Source organism: Protopterus annectens, chromosome 12.part0 (assembly GCF_019279795.1).
Source record: "Protopterus annectens isolate FY-2018-M chromosome 12.part0, PAN1.0, whole genome shotgun sequence".
Taxonomy (NCBI): Eukaryota; Metazoa; Chordata; order Ceratodontiformes; family Protopteridae; genus Protopterus; species Protopterus annectens.
This window is the reverse complement of record NC_056746.1, coordinates 347553389-347575586: the sequence shown is the minus strand read 5'-3', so window position 1 is coordinate 347575586 and position 22198 is coordinate 347553389. Positions and strand designations below refer to the sequence as shown.

Below are 22198 nucleotides of genomic sequence, written 5' to 3'. Positions count from 1 at the left end.
CTAGAGCAACATTATATCTCTGTAGGCCCTCACACTGTCCGTGTTTTTTAATGCCATCGACAACCTGTATATGCCACCCCAAACAAGACAGTGTCACACTTCATTTAAGCATAATTAATATACTAATTAATATATTATGGAAATGTCACTTTTCACAACTGCCGTCATGTACATCTTACACAGAATGTTTTCATTGTGCAAACCCAGCAAATGCCAGCTTTTAGATGATATCTAGGTTTGTCATACACAAACTAATGTTCATGAGATATTAGGCTTAATATTAAAATACTGTTAACATTAATTCAGTGCCCCTCAAAGCTAATACTTGCATCTGTGTCTGGATTTGTCCTACAGTGTTTTTGACTAATGCTATTTGTTTCTTACAAACACTGTTTGTTTTGGCCTCCCTGGCTTACACAGTACCACACGGTATTTTTGTTTTATTATTCTAAATATATACAATATTTTATATTCTGATAATTTCATGCAAACACTAACTCAAACCCTGTACATCCTACTATGATGCTCTGCCCGAGGGTACCTACAATATCCTGTAAGAAGTTTGCTTCCTAAGACACAATGTAGTACTCAAGACCAATTAGTCTGACTATTAGAATAATATTAATACTGCTTATATCACATAACTATCTATATCGGATGGTGTTTTTCTTACCCAAATGTGCGTGCTCACACACGCACACACACATATACACTACAGCAACATTACTGAACATGTACACCTAAGGTGCCGCATTATCTAATGAATAAAATACATAATAGCCAGAGTAATAAATTTCAGCTAACTGCCCTCAGTTGCATACAGTGCAGCCCATTCCACCTCCCATATACAGTCTAACCAATTCTTTCTCACACACACACACACACACACACACACACACACACACACACACACACACACACACACACACACACAGACACACACACTGTGCACTTACCTACAGACAAACTGGAGGGACTCCAACTCATGCTTGGCACATCTTGGGTAACTGAAGCAAACAACGCATCTAGATAAAACCCTGACAGGTACAAGGTGAACATACAGACTGCTCACAGAAGGAGCCACAGCCAAAAGCTCAACCAAAAAATAAAGTGCTGCTACACAGCAACACTACTTGCTGCATCACTATGACAATAATTAGCTGCTTTCACACACACATACTGTGCAGATAACAAAAGATAGAGTCTTACTTTGAAAAGAGACTATTTATGTGATTGACATTAAGTACTTTATTGCCTACTGGTTACTTTAAATACACTACAACACCTTCTCAAGTATACACACACGCACACACACACACACACACACACACACACACACACACACACACACACACACACACACACACATACACAATCCATGACAATGATAATTTTACACTAAATTTCAGTAAATAAAACACTGTGTGATGCTTCTCTTGCAAAGTCAGACCAGTGACTGTTTAATAGTGATCAATAAACAACAGGGTCAAGGTATTTATTTTTCTACAAACAGCTTCCATACTCATTCAATTACAGCTGTTTTATTAACTCTACACAGCTCAGATGTCTGACTGTGATTATAAATATGGCCACAGTAGAATAATACAGCTTGCTTTCCACAGATGCACACTAGGCCTACAAAGCCAGATTAATGACTGAAACTTTGTTATGACAATGGAGTCAGTCATTTTCATCTACAGACATACCCAGCAGCCAGCAATTATAACCAGCTTGCAAACTATGTACATCTCATAAAAAATAAAAAAATAATGGATGCAGTAATGTATTTCAAGTTTATTTCACACAAGTATACACTACCAGAGTAAAGTATTCCAGCTTACCCCAGTTCATCCACAAAAAAAATTTACCTGGCAGTTATAACCATTTTGTTTACCGTCCACAACTCAGAAGTCTGACTGAGATTTAAAACAAAGTACTAATAACACAGGAATATGTTTTACCTTTGTTTCAAAGAAACAGTAACCGCCATAATGTATTGTAGCTTGATTCACACAAATCACATTCATCATGCAAAGCTGGAATAATCAGCAAACTATAGCAGTCAGTCATGTTTATCCAAAGAAAGTCCCCAGCAATTGCAGCTACTTTTTGACAGTGTACATCTCAGTTGCCTGACTATACTAAAATAAAATAGTTGCCACAGTAATGTATTTCATCTCCGTTTTAAACAAACATGCAGTTGACAATCAACCATACTGAATGAATCCTGCAAAGTTGTCTACTGTTCAAAAATATGATTGCCTAACAGGAAAATACATACATATACTTAACAGCTTCCTACCACCAATAAGGAACCTCACAGCTAAAAAAATTTACCTGAGGTCTTCAATGTTGTTTTCTCAATAGTGTTGCCCTTCTCACTATCTTGACTGGTAAAAATAAAACAAAAATGAACATATCAGAAGGCTTTTAATGTAATCAGACAATGGACTTGATTGAGAGAATCACACTACATGTCTCTGTGGCTCTTGGTTCTTGATGAGCTCTATTTCCACACAGGATCAGAACACATAGACATGACTGGAGGGAGGGAATTAAATGAGTCTTCTGTGTTCAGGGAACTGGGGCCGTATGACAAACAGTAGCTGGCACCATATAAAAAAAGCTATGCATGAAAATGTAATCGCATAAATGTCCTAGTGTTTAGAAGAATAGCAATCAGAGCTTACTGTACACTTTTACCTGACAGTAAGACTATAGATGGATATGAAAAGAGAAAAGAAAGTAAAAATGAAGACTGGCTGGAATGGGCATTTTTTACTCAAAACATTTCCAACTGTGACTATGACTTTATGGTACAGATACATACCACATATTAAGACATACAAATGTCTTAGCTTTAGGTATGCATCTGTAGTATAAGGTCAGATATTGCATTCTGATTTTACTCATGAATATACTCATCTCAGGAGTAATGTGAAGTAACCTATAAAGAAAGATATGCTCTTACACTATACAAACTAGGATTTCCCAAGGAGTATGCTCTTCTAGGAGCCAGTAAGTTAAGTTAACATCATAAAGTTTATCAGATGGGGTGGAGATCACATTAAACATAGATCCAGTACAGTTCAATAGGCTGGGAGGTCATTTTAAATATTTCTGCAGGTGATCCTTACTCCTATGTGTTAAATTGTATATGGTTGTGTGTGCCAGTAAGGCATAACATTCATTAAGGTGTTAAGCTAATATTTTGTTTAAATGACTGACATACCTTACAGTCTCTCACCAGCTTTATCCCCTAGACTTTAATGGGTTTTGATCTTCAACTTTCCCCCTGACTTATCGATGAGATCAACCCATGTTCAAGTAAATACCATTTTGCTGGTGCTTGGTTTGTTTTATGTAAAATGTCTAGGAAAGACTGAAGCCTTCAGAGTTATTTTTGGAAAGAAAATCAGCAGTATCTTGTGCTGGTTACTCTATGTAAGTTTTGAAGGTGTAGACATTTTACTTTTGTCTTCCAGGAGTGGAGGTGGTGTCTCATAAAATGTTTTGTAGGTCTCACAGCTCTGTACTCATATCAGGTCTATATCTCAGCCTCTATCTACTAAGGCAGGAGAGATTACTTCTATCTGCTTTAGTGTATGTTAACATTCTTAAGTGAGAACAGTTATAAAATCATATTCAGCAAATGCATGCAAAGCTAACACATAAAAAGGCTCATCTGGAGTCAACCCTCTACAGAGAGGACCTTCCTCACACCCTGGATGGCTCCTGAGGTGAGTGGTTTTGTCACTTTCCCCATGCCCTAACCCTACCAAAGACCACTGATTTAGTCATACTGCAAAACCTCAAAGTGCCTCAAATGAAAGTTAAATACTTGCATTGGAACTAAACTAAATGTCTGAAAACAGCCTGAATAAAAAATAACATCAGAACAAGTGGAACAACTAAATTCAGAAAGCAAAATTTCTGGTTCAGCAGAAAAAAAAGCAACAGCCAATCAACAAATACTATCACAAAATCAAAAAAAAAGTCAGACTTTACAAAGGTAGCATTACACCAGAAGATAAAATAATAGATGAAATGCAACAAAGCAAGCTAAGTACAGCACGATGGAAACTTCAAAGCAACTTCACAAAGGCAGTTAAGACAAGACTTTTGACTGAATTTGTTAAGACAGCAGTCTGAACTATAACACTACTGTCATCTCTTTTTTGCTGTTAATGTTACATGTTAATACCTACAACAGTGCAATGTAAGTACATTCATGGAACACATTCATTTGATTTAAAGACAAGGTTACATACAACATGCACAAGAAAGGCAAGCAGCAGAAAACAAGGAATGATAAAATTCTAGAAGAATGAGAAGAAAACATGCAAATAAGAAACAAATTGTAATATGGCAAAGATAGCTAACTTTGTGAAGTACAGAAAGGGAAGAAGCACAACTTACTAGTCTTGGAACTTGGACCAAAGTCAAGTACAATTACATCTCCAGGTTCAAGGTCACACTGCCTTTTTGCTTGGTGGCTCTTCATAGAAAACTGTTTTGATGGTAGGTCTGCAGGCAGATTACAACTTTCCAAGCTATCTACTACTTCCATGAATTCAATCTGCTCTTCAATAGAGTCGTCTTCTTCTGAGTTGGACTCCTCACTCCGTGTATTCTTCTTATGGGTGTCCATATTTATGCTGAGTTCCAGACTTCTTCGGAGTACCTGTATCAAAACAATTTACTAGATCAAACAAAACTATTTTAACATTGACAAATAAACTAACCCAAATACGTTCTGAATGAAGGAAAAGGAATGTACTACACCTATTAGGTCTCACCATGTCAACCTGTGATTGCATTTTAGCTGTGGCAACACTCACCAGCAGAGATATACATGTGTTTTTGTGTGCCTGCTGTACACACTGTAGCATAATGGCTATCATGTTTTTGTGTGCCTGCTGTACACACTGTAGCATAATGGCTATCATCAGAAATGCTGTTCTGATGTGCTAGACATATACCATACCTTAGAGTAGGAAGATCCTGAGATCCTGGTAGTGTGTAAATAGAAAGCATATTATGGTACCAAAAAATGGGAAGGAAAAACTGAAATAGATTTGTCTGATGTGAATAATCTGCGAAGGGCTGTTAAAAGAAGGGCTAGAATCCCACAATGTCTGAGATACTTTCCTCTGGCAGAGTTTTTGAAGCCAAGAGTAGAGACTATTAGTAGATCTTGAACAGAAAAAGCTGTAGAAAATTCCAGGAGCACTGATAGATATACTTAAGGGGAACCAGTAGCCAAAATGCTGATTTAATCAAGGAGTACTAGAAACCTTCTTGGATGTCTTTTGGGGACCGCACAGCAACTTGACCACAGCTGTAATACCAAGTCTGTGAAGTGTAAGGGATATTATGCTTTACCGAGAGACTTTAAAAGTGGACTAACAAGCAAAAAAATCAAATAAGTATTCAAAAGTATGCTAAGCAAAAGTGTATTTTTTTCTTCTAAATGTAAAATTAACTTTGGTCTGACTTTTTCACTGTAAATAAACTGCACTTAATGTTAATAAACAGTCTCAAATGCGTTTTAAGGTTTTACACTGTGAAGACACTAGCCTGTCTGTTTCTTTCTTGCAGTTTTTATGTAACAGTTTGTCTGTGAGACCTCTTTACCCTTTAGTTTGGATGTCATTTGAGATATTCTGCAGGCACCATAATGTGTATGGCCATCAGGCTTGATTTTAAGCAAAGTGTTTCTAATGCAGAGCAAAAATAAATCACTTATGTTGTACTGACAATGTCAAAAATGTTCAAAACATGCATGCCTACCGCTAGTAGGTTTAGCTTTATTAGCCTGAATCTACCCATAAAGGCTTAAAAAGTGAAAAGTCATGGGCATTCAGAAACTGTGCAACTGAAACACTTAGTATGTCCTTAACAAATCATTTGTATATATCCTATGGGCTTCCACTTCAGGAGGTTTAAGGCTTTACATAGTGAAGACTCTAGGTTGGCTGGGTTTTTCTTTGAGTTTTTACTGAATGGTTTGTCTTTGTGACATTTTTACCCTTCAGTTTCAATGTTTTATATTTGCTTCACAAGTAGCTTCAGCAGGGACAGTTTGGAAAACATATACCAAGTCATTGTGTTTTTTTTTTTCTATTTCTGCACTGTAGAAAAGGTTTGTGTTAATTACCCCACCTCAAATGAAAAAACAAAAGACAGAACGAGAGAGAGAAAAGGAAAGAGATTTTTTTCTGGTATGTGAGTAAACTGCTGTATGTGGCAAAATGTCGGTTCAGACCAGTACAAATCTAAGTCAACATGTTATGGCTCTTGGGGGTAGTTGGAATAATGGTTAAGGTCTTCGCCTCCCATGCAGAAGGTACAAGGTTCAACCTGACCTCCGACCAATGCCTCTTTGGAGTTTGCATGTTCTCCCTGCATCTCTGTGAGGTTCTTCCCATCCCTGAAAAACATGATAAGTGTTTCCATCTTAAACTCTCCAGTGAATGAAGCTGTGGGCATCAGCACATACTCTACATGGTGCACCCTATAGGGGGAAGAGTTGTACAGACCAACCACTTTGGGCATCTACTGTGGTGCACAGTATCCTCAAGACAGCAGAACATGGATTACGGACTGTGCGCTTTGGCATGGTTAGCCACTTGACAGTGTAAAATATGGCTCGAGGTGATTCTGTCATGTTGACTAATGTCACAAAATGGGCATGGATAGCTACAGGTGATAAATGGGTTGAGGACATGGCCTTCTCTGACCTACACCTGTAATCCATGCTAATGGTGGGAGGGGTGTATGTGCCCCTATTGACCAGTGTGTGCCAACCATAAAACCCAGTAGCCCTGGGTCAATAAGCTACTAGCTGGCCAATGTCTAATTATCCAGCCTGGGTTACCTGGGATAGCTCTGTTGAGCTACTGGTTTAACGTCTGCTGGATGTGAAACCAATCAACCTTCCAAACATAAACTGAGTTGCTACACTTAGTGTAGCTTCACTGACAGAATGCAGCTTGGAAGTGGATGACATGATAATACGGAGGAGGCTGGACATCCCATGTATCCAAGATCAAAATAGAAAGGCAGTGCAGCAAAGCCACTTGGCTTGGGATTCAGAGTCTACTACTCAGGAGAGGGACAGGTTAGAAATGGTGTGGGAATTTTGGTGAGAGGGAGGCTTCAAAAGGCATTGAGGGATATCATCAAAATTAGTCACAGACTCAGGGCAATCAGACTCCAGTGTAATGACTGGGTAATTATTCATACAGACCAATGCCCTATATAAGCATATATATGAGTTCAATACACATACTTTTAGATTCAGATGTATAGATGCAATACAAGTGGGTATGAGGGGGGGCGATATAAATAACCTTGTAGAAACAAGAGAACTAGAGTGGATAATAAGACTACAGGCTGAAACTCCACCAGGATTAAATAACACTACTAGTATAAAACCAATACTAGTTAAACGCCAATTAAATAACTTATAAAATATTATTTAAGTAATATATTATGCACAACACGCTATTTGCATATATTCTCATGTTTTAAACATTTCCCTTTTAAAAAACTTTTTTAAAATTCATTGGCTGGTTGATCATGTGATTTTAACTGTTCCTCTATTTAAATGATGTAAATTGTAACATTGTGTAATGCTGATGAAGGGTTGAGAGCCCGAAAGCTTCATTAAAGTTCTGTGTTTCTGTGACAACTGTTGTTCTTCTAATTATTCATAACCTCAGTCTATGCACCACAGCAGGGTTGTGATAGTGAGGAAAAGTGTGCATTCAAACAGCAGCTGTAGGACCTACTAGATAAAGCAGGACAGCATGAACTGGTGTTGATAATGGGTGGTTTGCATGCACATATCAGGACAGGCAATGCAGGATATGAGAACTGCCTGGGTCCACATGGGTGGGGCAACAGGAATAAAGAAGGAGAGGCCATTTTAGACTTCTGTCTGGCAAATGGCTTCATAGTAGCTAACACATGGTTCAGAAAGATAGACAGTCACGAGATCACATATAAGAGTGTCCAACATGCAACTAGACTTCCTCATAGTAAGGAAAAGGCACTGGGGTAGAATCAATGGTTGTAAAGCCATCCCAAGTGATACAGTCATCCCACAGCATAAACCATAAGTTGCTACAATCAGCTGCAAGCAATGGTCAAAGAAGGATCTAAGGTCAACAGAGACCAGGCTGAAGACCTGGAAGTTGACTGGAGAGAAAATACAACAGTTCAAGGAATTACTCATGGCTCTAGCACCCCAAGAAGAAGAGGAAATAGGTGGAGTTGAAGAAGAATGGCAGTCCTTAAAACAGCATGTGTGAGGATTATAGAACAGATATGTGGCCAAACCAGGTATGGAAATAAGGTACATAAAGAAACTTGGTGGTGGAATGCAGAAGTCCAGGAAGTCATCAAAAGAAAAGAAGTGCAGGAAAAAGTGGGAGATAGAAAAGACCGACCAGGCTAGGAAGGAATACTAGTTGGCTAACAAAGAAGCTAGAAAAGGAGTTGCAATAGCAAAGAATAGGGCATCAGAGGCACTCTACCAACTTCTGGAAAGTTACTCAAGTAGGTGGCACAAAGAAACTATATCAGGTTGCAAGGCAAAGACAGAAAGATAAAGAAGATAGTCAGACACCTTTCATAAGGGATTCCAGCAACAACCTGCACACCAGTCCACACAACAGGACATCAAAGGCAGATGGAAGGAGTATTTCCAGCAGCATTTGAATGAAGAAAACCCCACAGAAGCTGTACTGCCTCAGAAACAGCCTACAATGAGAGAAGAAGAGGAGCCGATCACAGAAGAAGTAATAATAGCACTAAAGAAAATGAAGTCAGGGAAAGCAGCAGGCTCGGATGAGGTCACAGCAGACATGATAAAGATGCTGAGTGAGACAGGGAAGAAATGGCTCTTGAGGGTACTCACAGCAGTGTGGAGAGAAAGGCGTATCCCAGATGAATGGAGAATAAGCATACCTGTGCCAGTGTACAAGAACAAAGGAGACATCCACAACTGTGGGCAGTACAGAGGGATCAAATTCCTATCACACTGTATGAAATTTCTGGAGAGGGTGACTGATAAATGGATAAGCAGAGTAGTAGAATGTAAGACGGGAGATGAGCAGTTCAGAGCACAAGTGATCCAATATTTGCAGTGAGACAGACAGGTGAGAAGACACTAGAGACGAGGAAAAAGTCCAACTGAGCATTCCTAGGCTTGGAGAAAGCATATGACAAGCTGATCTGGGTAATACTGTGGTGGTTCAAAGTCCCAGAAACACTGACAGAATTAGTCCAGGTTATGTACAAGAACCCAATGACTCAAGTATGAACAGTGTTTGGCCTCACAGAGGGGTTCCCAGTGGGAGTGGGTGTACACCAGCATTCAGCTCTGAGGCGACTGCTGTTCATACTGGTGATGGACTACATTAGCAAACAGGTTAGAGGGGACAGATCAACAAAGTTGCTGTATGCAGATGATGTGGCATTACAGGTAGACACTGAGCAAGAACGTCAGCAAAGGATAGGGGAATGGAATAAAAAACTGAAGGCACGATGAAGCTAAGCACAGATAAGACAGTGGTAATGGCAGCAAACTGAGGAAATCAGAAGAAGCTGAGAATTGAGACAAGACAGTGGAACAGGTAAACAGCTTCAAGTATCTGGGAGGGGTAGTTGAGGAGAAGGGAAATTTGAATGAATAGGTCAAAGCTAGAATCAGAGGGGCTGCAGCCAACTGGCATAGAGTGTCAGGTGTAGTCTGACAGTAAAATGCCAAAGAAGCTGAATGGTAAGGTGTACAAGATAGTGGTGTGACCAGTACTACTGTATGGTACAGAAACCTGGGCAGTAATGGCAGAGCAGATGAAGAAGCTAGAGGTGATGGAAATGAAGTGCCGGAGAAGGGCAGTAGGATGCACTCTGTAGGACAGATGAAGAAATGAGGATAAGAGCAGAAGCCAAAATAGCTCTAATTGCAGAAAAGATCAGAGAGAACAGAATAAGGTGGTTTGGACATGTGCAGTAAAGCAGAAAACAATCTGATGAAGATATGGAACAGAGAGGAAGAAGTAAGAGGAAACGAGGACGTTCGGCAAAGACGTGGATGGATTGCATGAAAGAAGATCTGCAACAGTCAGGCATGAGTGCCGAAGAAGGCAGTAGTGTGACACTGAATCAAGAGGGATGGAGACAGTTAACACGATTCCCCGACCCCATGAAGAAAATGGGAAAAAGGGAGCTGATGAGGAGAACAGTATGACTTTTCAGGACAGAAGTAAGGAAGTAAGGTTACTGATAACCACTTAATGTCCATGAAAAGATGAATATGTTAACCACTGTATCAACAACCTCAAAGACCACTCCATTACAGAAAATGAATAAGGATAACAACACTGAAGCAAACCTTGTTGCTTTTGGGAGATATTAAACCAAGAAGAAGAGGGTTTGATCTGACTGAACTAAAATGTTATCTTTACAATTTACAGCATTCAAAGCTTATATGGACATGGAGGTATAAACTATATGGGACAGAAAAAGTTAAAAAAAGGAACTGGTAGTTGGGGATGATGTTTTTCTGAAATATAGGCAATGACATTTCACATGTGTATATAGTAAAATAATAAAAGGTCAAATGTCAGATCTAAGATATAATTTAAACTTATCGCTATAAAAAGAAGCAAAAAGTGAATGCAATATGATAGACATTTTAGCAATTGCTAAATTCAAATGGTCACTCCCAAATAATTAAAATAAATGGGATTTTAAGAGCAATCTTAAAAAAGAAGTTATGTCTTATCATAACATTCCATCTGTGATATCGATCTTCACTAATCCTTAACTGTGGGCTCGGTTCTGGGCCCTGGAACCGACCTGGCCATTTATTTCAGCTCGCGCCTTTCAAACTCTTGAGCCAGGCTTTTACCCATAATGCTCCTCTCAAGATTACCCCAGATCGAGTTTGCCTAAATTAGTTGGCAGACAAATAGTAAATAAGAAGAAGAAACCAGATATGCATCTGTGACAAGAAGCCAATTCTGTAAGATTTCGATCCATTAAGAGTCTCAGGCTGGGAGACGGGGAGAGGGAATGTCAAGGATTAGTGAAGATCGACAACACAGATGGAAAGTTAAGGTAAGACATAACTTCTTTATCTGATGTCATCAATCTTCACGTAATCCTTGAATGTGGGACAGAGTCCCCAGCTACCAAAGCCTTGGGAGGTCTCACAGAAGAATTGAGTGATAAAGGTATGAGGAGAAGCCCAAGTGGCTTCTGCACAAAAATCATCTAGAGAGGCTCTGGCATGAAAAGCTGCAGAAGCTGCCACAGCTCTAGTTGAATGGGCTTTGACAGGATGAGACAGATGGAGCCCGATCAACTAGCAAATAAATGTAATACAGTCTCTAAGTCATTTCGCTAAGGTAATCTTTGAAACTGGATTGCCTAGAGAAAGAGAAGAAAAGGAAAGAAATAATTGATCAGATTTTCGGAAGTCCTTTGTTCTGTGAAGATAGAAATGTAACTGTCTGTGAACTTCTAACAAATGAAGGGAGTACTCCCCTTTGTTGGAAAAATTAGGGAAAAAGACTGGAAGTTGAAGTGTGTGATTGGTATTAGAGTCTGAGACTACTTTTGGTAAAAAGGATGGATTAGTTCTAAGGGAAACCCTGTCTTTGTGGAATATTATGTAGGGTGGTTTGGAAGACAGGGCCTGAGGTTCCGATACCCTTCTTGCAAATGTGATAGCTACTAAAAACAAAGTTTTCCAAGTAAGTGACTTTAAGTTGCAAGTAGCTGATGGTTCAAAATGAGACAAAGTAAGAGACTGAAGAACTAGTGTTGGATCCCAAGGGGGAATGGGTTCTTTAAATGGGGGGTCTTAACATTAAAACTCCCTTTAAAAAGGCTTTATGAAGTTTGTGTGACATAAGGGATGACCCCTCAAACCCTATATGAAAGATCAAAATTGCCGCTAGATGAACTTTAATTGTTGAAGTAGAAGAACCAGACTGACAGGGGTTCACTAAAAAATCCAAGACTTTATGAACAGGTATCATATAAGGGTTAAGATGGTTCAAAAGGGCTCAATTTGCAGACTTTTCCCATTTACTTTGATACAGTCTCTTGGGTTGAAGGTTTGTGATGTGCAACAATGATCTGACAGACAGGAGAGGAAAGGGGTGCATGCCTGGCAATCATGGGAATTGGAGAAGCCATGCTGTGAGCTTGAGATGATGGAGGTTTGGATGAACCATGCCCTCCGGATGGGACAGCAAGCCTGGAGCTGGGTCCAGAATCCATGGTTCCTGAAGAAGATGAGGCCAAAGGAAGGGAAACCAAACTTGTCAAGGCCAAAAGAGGGCAATAAGGATTATTAAGTTCTCTGAACTCTTTGCTTTCTTTAGAAACTAGGATATCAAGGGAGTTGGGGGAAAAGTATAAAGGAGACCGAGGGCACATTGTGGAGAGGAATGTCTCTGGGTGACTCCCCCAGAGGGGGGATTAGAGCAATGTAACTGCTGCACTTCTTGTTTAAGGGGGATGCAAAAAGATTGCAGCAAGGTTGGCCCAGTGACAAAAAATCTCTTTCGCCAAATGATTGAGAGATCACCTGTGAGGCATGAGAATGGTTCTGCTCAGCTTGTCCGCTATCACATTGGAGCTCCCAGGAATGTACGTTGCTGTGAGAAAGCAGTTGGAAGAAATCGGCCATTGCCAAACTCTTAAGGCTTCTCGACATAATGGGTAAGATTTGTTTCCCCCTGGTTTGTTGATATACCAAACTACCGACATGTTGACTGTTTGAATTGCTACTGTTCCCAGAGGAAGGACATCCTGGAATGCTTGCAATGCTAACAGGACTGCCCTCATCTCCAGAACATTGATGTGCAAGTTGGCTTCTAATTGGGACCACGTGCCTTGAATCGTCCTTCCCAGATAATGCCCCCTCCTCATCTGCGAAGCATCCATGGTCATTGTGGCTTGAGGTTGCGGAAGAATGAATGGCATTGGTCACCCTAAGAGAATCTGGTTGGAATGCAGCCACCACAAGAGATCGTTTTTGCAGTGAATGGCAAGCATGGTTCAATGAGACACTGGTTGATGTATCAGAAAACAATGGGAGGCGAGTAACCACTGTAAGACTTGCATGTGATATCTTGCTAAGGGAACAAGAGTGATTGTGGCTGCCATCGAGCCTATTTCTTGTAGGACTAATCTGGCTGGCACATTTCTGTTTTGAATAATTTGTTTGACCTGAGATCTAATCCTTTGTGGTCTTTCTAGAGGAAGTGAAGTAATTCCTGTAACAGTGTTTAAGCAAGCTCTGATGAATTCTAACTGTTGAGAAAGTTGTAAATTTGACTTTCTGTAATTTATTGTGATGCCTAGAGATGCATAGTGACGTACAATGTAATCTCTTGCCTGTTCTAACTGACGCCTGGTGGTAGCGATGAGGAGCCAGTCATCAATATATGGAAAAACTCAAAATCCTTGCAGTCTGAGATGAGCTGCAACCACTGCCATGCATTTGGTGAACACCCTGGGGGCTGAGGTGAGTCCAAAGTGCAGTGCTCTGAACTGGAAATGACTGGCTCCCAGCCAGAGGTGTAAGAACCTCCTTGAGCATTTGTCCATTTTTATGTGGTAATATGCATCCTAGATGTCTATACAGCACACCCAATCATCTTTCCAAAGAATGGAAGTATCGACTTTACCGAGACCATCTGGAATTTGGTTTGCTGAACTGACTTGTTGAACTGGCTGAGATCCAAGATGAATCTCCAGTCCCCTATTTTTTTGGGGACTAAAAAGAACCTTGAGTAAAACCCGGATCCTATTTGGTCCGGTGGGACTTTCTGGATGGCTCTTTTGTTGAGCAGTCTTTGAATTTCTATGACTGCTGCTTCCCTGTGACTGGGTGGAACATCCAGGAGTCTTTACTGGGTTTTTGTAAGTAAAGATAATTTTGTAACATCTAGATATTATTCTCTGCACCCATTTGTCCATAGTTATTAGTTGCCACACGGGCTGGTGCAGAGAAAGTCGTCCCCCAACTGCCTCCAGAAGAGGGCAATAAGGCCTCCCTTCTTATTTGGTGGTTGGAAGTCCCAGAGAAGGACTCTCTGGACTCCTGATTCTGCCGGCCATTTCTGCCTCTAGGGCAGCGTCTTCCATTACTTCCCTCTTTGCTGCGAGGAAGTTCTTGCCACAGGAATCCTGGAAAGGGCCTTGGGATTTCTTAAACCATAGTCTCCTCTGGCTCCTAGAGTAAGGCCTCTGAGGAGTGGATAAACATACACCTATGGCAGATGGGGTCTTCCCATCTTTTTCACATCTGGCAAATGTATCTCTAACTTTGGGGCCAAACAGGGATGATCTGTCAAACAGAGTGTTGATGAATAACGCTTTAAATGGCTCCACAAAATCACACAAGCACATCCAACAGTGCCTTCTAATGGCTATGCCTGAACCCGCTGCTCCTGTCATCCCTTCAGCTGCGTGAGCAATGAGCCTCATGGATGAGTTAGAAACTTCTTTGAGGGTGGCAAGATGAGAAATAACTTTGTTCTGTGCCCCTTCAGCTACTACTCCTGAGAGGGTATCCCACAGCTGTTTGATCAGATCCCTCTGCAATCTCGTGAAATGTGCCACATAATTCAAGGAACTGAGAGCAAAGGTCACTGAAGCATAAACGCTTTTCCCAAACCTATCCATAGTCCTAAACTCCTTGTTAGGAGGGTGGATAGTCGGACTTTCCTCAGCAAGTTCCTTCTTAGTGGCTGCCGCTATCACCATAGCATCAACGGGTATGCCTTTAGACCAGTGTTGCTCATCCTTAGGGGCTGAGAGTATCTGATCTGGTCTCTTGGGGATTGGTCCGATGGAATCGGGCATCTTCTACGCCCACTGTGTGTTCAGTTTAATGAGATTGTTAGCAAGCAGAGAGATCCAAGAAGTAGAGAGTTGTGCAAGGAAGGCCTCCAGGTATACAGACTCCTCAGAAGAAGCCTGGAGGGAAGACCAGCCACCCCTCCATTCTAGGAATTTCAGGATGCCCCTGTAAAACATCATTAGGGTATGACCTGGGGAAACCTTCCTCCTCATCAAAGTTGATATCTTCAGTGAAAGTCTCCTCCGGGGAGTCTAAGTGCTTCTTCTTGCACTTTTTTCCACTTTTACTTCCTTGGGGGGATGCGCCATGGAAGTGTACAAAGACAAAACCACCAAGATGAGTCTATCCTGGAGGATTTCTGCTCTCTGTTCTGGGAATGAAACCGATGGAAGCTCTGGTCGAGGGGATGAAGAGATTTGTCCTGACAAGGATGGCAGAGACTGTAAATCCCCAATGGACAAGGCCTTCTCCATGATTCGGAAGGCCTGCTCCCTTTAAAGGGATGGGAGCCCAGAACCGAAATAGACTCCTTCAGAACCAAGGTCCCACCATGCACCAAAGAGGTGAACCCCAAAACTGCAGCCTGGGTCGATCCTACAAAGACTGAAGCACCAAGGGTCATAGACGGTTCTGAAGTTAAAAGAAGCCGATCCATGCCCCTTGGACCCGATGAGGAGTCTCGACCCCTGGAGGCCTCTGGTGCTGAAGGGCTGGAGGAACTTAAGGTGGCTCTCAGAACCGGAGACAAAGTTGCTACAGGAACTGAGACAGTAGATGCCGGGAGTGTCAGAACTGAGGGCTCCAAAGACTCAAATGGAGTTGGAGGAGGAAAAGGTGGTGTAGCAAGAGTGGTTCCGATGCCAGGTTGGCTAGGAACCAAAGACAATCCCCTCGGCATAAGGAGCTGATCCACCAGTCTCATAATGTCAGCCTAGGAGAGACTCTTAGTGGATCGAACCAATGCCATCGATGGAGACCTAGGGGGTCTGACCGACAAACTGGCTAGGAGGTCTATTGTTAAAAAGATCAACAGAAGGGGAGTACTTGGACCTTGGTACTGATATCAACTGGGGTTGTTCTGGTACTGGTTTGTCTGTCACTACTGATGAAACAAATGTCGGCTCTGAAGATTTTGTTGATTTGGAATCATGTTCTGTCTTCGGTGCTGTGACGCCCGTACCCTGGCCCAGCAATCAAGGAGCGTCAATCCTCACCACTAACACCAGTGAGGGGCGTCCATATAAGGAAAGGATGATAAATACACACACAGTAAAGTACAAGTTCCCATAAGAGCACACAGAGATCACAGTCAGTCTGGGGCTGGTTGCTCCCTTTCTCTACAGGTCCTCAATAAGACTCCCCACTGGCACAGCTATAGGGCCCAGATCTCAGCCAGCTGGGCAAGCTAAAACCTCCACCACACTCTCCGTCTAACCAGTGCTTCGTGTCCCTGCCAAAGTAGCTGACACATACACTTTGAGATGAGTTTATACAACCACACACACACTCCTGGGGAAGGCTGGCACAGGTTCGCCAGCTGTGCCCCTTTTACCCAGACTATACGGCAGAAATCACTGCCACCATCCAGCTAATATTTATCAGCTACTCAAAGGCCCTTAAAAGGGTGTCCAATTATTACTGTGCAATATTATTAACTAAATGGTAAGTTTGACCTAACAGACAAGACTTATTTGGAGTGACTTGGTACAGCATCACTATATACATGCAATGTACTCTTAGAGCTTAAATTATCTCTACATAAAACAGCCACAATTGAAAGGTTTAAAATATTTAATAATAAATAATAAAAACATATGACAATACTTCTTACTACACAGTGCTAGTCAAGAGTTCAGAGGTCACAGAGAAATACTTAAGATAATACAGTAGCAAAAGTTCTGACATCACACAAAAACAAACTAATCTAATCTTCCTATTTCCTAGCTCTATCTAAGAGAAATACTAAAGTCTAAGATCTTACTTACATATAAAAAACAGGCAGTACTGGTGATGTTGGATGCTCTCGACAAAATGCACAGAGCTCTCTGATTCTCTCTCTTTTAATTAATAACACAGAGCTGCTTCACATGACAGCATTCTTCACATTTCTCTGGTGTTCCCAGGCTAACAGAAACTAAATTTGCATTATTTACACCTGGTCCGAAACCAGAGCAATAAAGGACATTTATATATGCAAATTCTAGCCATTAACTCTGGTCTTAAAACTATAGGCAGGATGCCTCCCTCTAGACATTTTGACATCAAAGACAGTCATAAAATGCTTGGCTTAGCTTTCTTACAGCAGAGTGCACTGTTGTTACATATTTGCAGTTCAATATCCAATGCAGTCTTTTCACATTTGAGAACAAGCCTGTGGCTTACATTAATATTTACAAATGACAGAATTATCTACAAAATTCTATCTGGCTAGGGTGGCAGCCTTCACCTATCTTCACACCCCCCCCCAAGAGAACTCAAGCTAGTTTTTCAAGTGACCCTTGAGAAACGCTGCATGACGGGGTTAGTTCTATCTGAATCTACCTTACCCCATTCCATGTCTTGAGAGCCCATCTGTGTTGGCATTGCTAATCCCACTGCAGTGCTGCACTGACATATCATATGCTTGCAACCCTAGGCTCGATCTTAGTAACTTGGCATTTTGCTGGTTGGCTCTGTTCTTCCTTGTCAGGTCTGTGAGGGGAGCAGCTATGGTACAATAACTGAGGCCAAACTTTCTGTAGTACCCTGCTGTCCCCAGGAATGCCCTCACCTGCTTTTTGGTAACAGGTGCAGACCATGCCTGAATGGCTTCTACTTTGGCAGGTTCTGGCCTGATCTTACCAACTCCCCATCCATGTCCCAGGTAGGAGACCTCTGCCATATCCACCTGACATTTGCTCAGCTTAATGGTCAACCCTGCCATCTGTAGTCTGCCCAGCACCTTCCTGACATGTTGAAGGTGCTCTTGTCAGGAAAGGCTGTAGCTGGCAATATCATCTAGGTAAGCAAGGGCAAACCTTCCTTCTCCTGCTAGGATATGATCTACTAGCCTCTGGAAAGTTGCTGGGGCATTTTCCATCCCAAAGGGCATCTTTGTGAACTCATACAAGCCAAAAGGAGTCACAAAGGCTGACCTTCCTCTAACACTGGGAGTCAAGGGCACCTGCCAGTAACCCTTGGTAAGATCAATGGTTGTAAGATACTTAGCCCCACCCAGCTGCTCTAGGGCCTCATCTGTCCAAGGCATAGGGTAAGCATCTGACTGTGAGACTATTTAATTTCCTGTAGTCCACACAGAACCTGGTGCTGCCATCCTTCTTTGGCACCAGCACCACTGGGGAGGCCCAGGGACTGTTGGACTCTTTAATCACCCCTAGTTCCAATATCTCCTGTATCTCCTCCCTCAGAGTCTGTTTGACTCTCTCAGGCAACCTATAACGGGCCTGCCTAATAGGTCTTTGGGGTCCTGTATCCACCTGGTGTTGCACCAGGTGGGTGCACCCTGGTTTCCCAGTGAACATGTCCCCAAACTCATGTAACACTGCTCAGATTTCTCGAACCTGGGTAGGAGATAGCTGCTGGGACATTGCTACCCCTTCCACTGAGGTGTCAGTCCGAGCCTCACTGGGGAGATCAGTCACCATATCTCCCTCAGACTCCTCCTGCAACCCACTGCAAATGCTCAGCACAAGTACCTCGCTATCATGGTAAGGTTTCATCATGTTAACATGGTACAATTCGTGCCCCTGCCTCCTGCCTAGCAGTTCCACCATGTAGTTAACATCACTTACCTTTCTCACCACCTTGTAGGGTTCCTCCCAAGCTGCTTGCAGCTTGTTGTGTCTGACAGGAATGAGAGCCATTACCTGCAGCACCAAAGCATACTCTCTAGCTCGAGCATTCCTGTCATACCACACCTTTTTCTGTTGTGCTTCTGCCAAGTTCTCCTGGGCCAAGCCCATGAGTTCCCTGAGCCTTGTCCTGAGGTTTAGGACATATGCCACAACAGACTCCTTGTGAGGTTCACACTCACCTTCCCACTCATCTCAAATTAAATCTAAAGGTCCCCTCACCCTAGGCCCATGCAGCAACTCAAAGGGTGAAAAACCTGTGGATTCCTGGGGAACCTCTCTGTAAGCAAACAACAGATGGGGCAAATATTTGTCCCACTCCCTCTTAAACTGGTCTGCGAATGCCGGTAGCATGGACTTGATTGTAGAGTTTAACCTCTCAACAAGATCACGTCTGGAGATTGTAGGGGGTGGTCTTCATGTGCTTCACCCCACAGTACTTCCACAGACAAGCCAGCATGTCTGACATGAAATTGGTACCTCTGTCAGTCAGTATTTCTTTTGGGAAACCTACCCTGCTGAAAATCTCTAACAATGCATTTGGCACCTTTTCTGTCTCAATGGAGGACAAAGCCACTGCCTCAGGGTATTGTGTAGCATAATCCACTACCACTAGGATATACTTTTTCCATGTAGAACTTGGGGTACTCAGAGGTCCCACAATATCTATAGCTACCCTCTGAAATGACTCCTCAATCACAGGCAAAGGCATCAAAGGAGCTCTCACCTTGTCTCCTGCCTTGCCTACCTTTTGGCATTGCTCACAAGTCCTGCAGTACCATGTTACATCTCTGGAAATTCCATGCCAATAGAAATTCTGCAGAATATGTTTCTTTAAACGTTTTATGCCCATATGACCTGCTAAAGGAATATCATGGGCTATGGCTAGAAGTGCCAGATGGTAGGCACTACCAACTGCTGTACTCTCTTAACTTCTAGCCCTCCCTGAGGGGTACACTCTCTATACAGTAACCCTTTGTCCCAGTATACAAATTCCCCCCTTCCCTTGAGAATCAGGTACCTCCCTAGCTACCTGCCTCTGGCCTTGAAATGTAGGGTCTGAGAGCTGAGCTTGTCTCAATTCTCTCTTTGTAACCCTTCCCAGCTCCCCTTCTACAGGAAGTCTGGCATCCTCTGACAGTCGTGCCTCACTGTCAGCCTGGGTACTACTATTCACCTCTAACTTTGCAGTCACTCTGTCCAAGGGAACATGAGTACCCACAAGCAGCTGTGGCTCACATTCAGTCTCACTGCTACACAGTAGCCCCCTCCCTGAAGTAACCACCTCACCCAGTCCTGGCCGCAAGTATGCTGTCTGTTTGGGTCTCCCCCAGGCTACCAGACCCACATGCTTGTCTTCTATCCTGACTGTGTGTAACTGCATAAGCACATGTTACTGCCTCATCCAAATCCTTCCCTATCAGGATGGTAGTTCGGTACCCTTGTTGTCTCAAGACAACCTACTATAGGCATTTTGTCTTTCCCCACTTACTGGCTCTCTCACCTTTTGTTCCCCCACCTTGCCTCTGTGGACATCTGTATGCCACATGGCCCCACTGGTTGCATGCAAAACATTTAACCCTAGGTCCTGGACGTGTACCTGGACTAGTGGCTTTCCCTGCTACTGGCAGATTCTGTTGAGGCAGTCTGTGCTGCCCACCATGGGTTCCTTTAGACCCATGAGCAGTACTGGGGGGGCCCTTTCCTGTGCAGGGATGCCCTGCCTGCTAGGTATTGGTCTCTCTTCTTCCCCAACTCATCTGAAGTAGCACATTGTCTATCAGCTACCCAGATCCTCATGTCCTCAGGCAAAGTGCTAAGGGCTTCTTCCCTCACCAAAAGGTCTGCCAGCCCTTCAAAAGTGGTGACCTGACATCCACTCACCCACATATGAAAATAAGTGCTCAGATCAGCAACATATTCACACACACTTTCATCTGCCTTGCGTCTATGCTCAAAACTTTTTCCTGTATATTTCAGGTGTTAGCTTAAAACATTCTAACAAGTGATTTTTAACAGCAGTATAATCAAAATATTAACAATCAGCAAGTTTAGACAACACAGTTACAGCTTTACCATGGAGTAAGGGGGTCAGGAACCGTACCCATAGCCTTTGGTCAACATCATACTGTTTACATACCCTCTCAAACATATTAATGAAACTATCAAAATGATCATCCTTTTTAAACTGCGGAAGAAATTTACTGACCTTTGTGCTTCTGGGGTCCAGTTACTCCCTTCCCCATTACCTCCATGACTCTGGTGAAGAGTCAGCATCTCCTTCTCATGTTGCCTCTGCCTCTCCTTTTCTTCAACTTCCAGGTGTAGCAGTTTTTCATTCTCCTCAGCTTGCAGACATCTCAGTCTCTCAGCTTCTATTTCCAAATGCCTGGCCTCCAACTCATGCCTCTTTAGCTCCAGATGGATTTTTAAGTCCTCTGCCAAAAGGTTGAGCTGTCCATTCTCTGAAGGTGGCACATCTCCACTGCCAGTCTGATCATCCTCCTTGTTGCTGTTTTCTGATGCAGCTGTGACCAAAGCTGCAATCATGTCTGCCTTAGTCAAGTTTCCATGCACCAGTTCCCTAGCCTGTCACATGTCAGCCAGCTGGCTCCTTGTCAGATTTCCGTACTCCTCTGCTGACATGCTGCCTGCTCTTCCTGACTAACTAAGCTAACAAAAAAAAAATAAAACAATTGTGATCTGAACTCTGGGTACTCACTGTGTGGCTGATTTAGAGTACAACACCCCTTCAGTGATCACTGTACACAAACTACAGAAATTCACTCTACCCACACCACTACAAGCCAATTAGTACTTGCCAACCGATTTATATGTGGTGCGGATATCCCACCACTGCCAAACAATTAATATGTGATGCCCATGCCCTGGCCCAGCAATCAAGGAGCCTCAATCCTCACCACTAACACCTGTGAGGGGCATCCATATAAAGAAAGGATAATAAATGCACACACAGTAGAGTACAATTTCCCTTAACAGCACACAGAGATCACAGTCAGTCTGGGCTGGTTGCTCCCTTTCTCTCCAGGTCCACAATAAGACTCTCCACTGACACAGCTATAGGGTCCAGATCTCAGCCAGCTGGGCAAGCTAAAACCTCCACCACCCTCTCTGTTCAACCAGTGCTTCATGTCCATGCCCAAGTAGCTGACACATATATACCTTGAGATGAGTTTATACAACCACACAGACACTCCTGGGGAAGGCTGGCACAGATTCTCCAGCTGTGCCCCTTTTACCCAGACTATACAGCAGAAATCACTGCCACCACCCAGCTAATATTTATCAGCTACTCAAAGGCCCTTCAAAGGGTGTCCAATTATTAGTGTGCAATATGTGTGACCTAACAGTCAAGACTTATTTTGAGTGACTTCGTACAGCATCACTATATATATGCAATGTACTCTTAGTGCTTAAATTATCTCTACAT

General features: G+C 42.5%; 1 protein-coding gene across 4 annotated transcripts in view; it reads right to left on the bottom strand.

The window, feature by feature from the left end:
• The window catches only part of LOC122816558 (katanin interacting protein), a 3576055-nt gene that overhangs the window by 2002620 nt on the left and 1551237 nt on the right, over nucleotides 1–22198 (bottom strand). For all 4 annotated transcript variants that reach the window (XM_044089422.1, XM_044089419.1, XM_044089421.1 and 1 more), the window contains exon 8: nucleotides 4420–4684. In XM_044089422.1, coding sequence (XP_043945357.1) covers nucleotides 4420–4684 — 265 coding nt within the window. The remainder of the gene's footprint in view (nucleotides 1–4419; nucleotides 4685–22198) is intronic.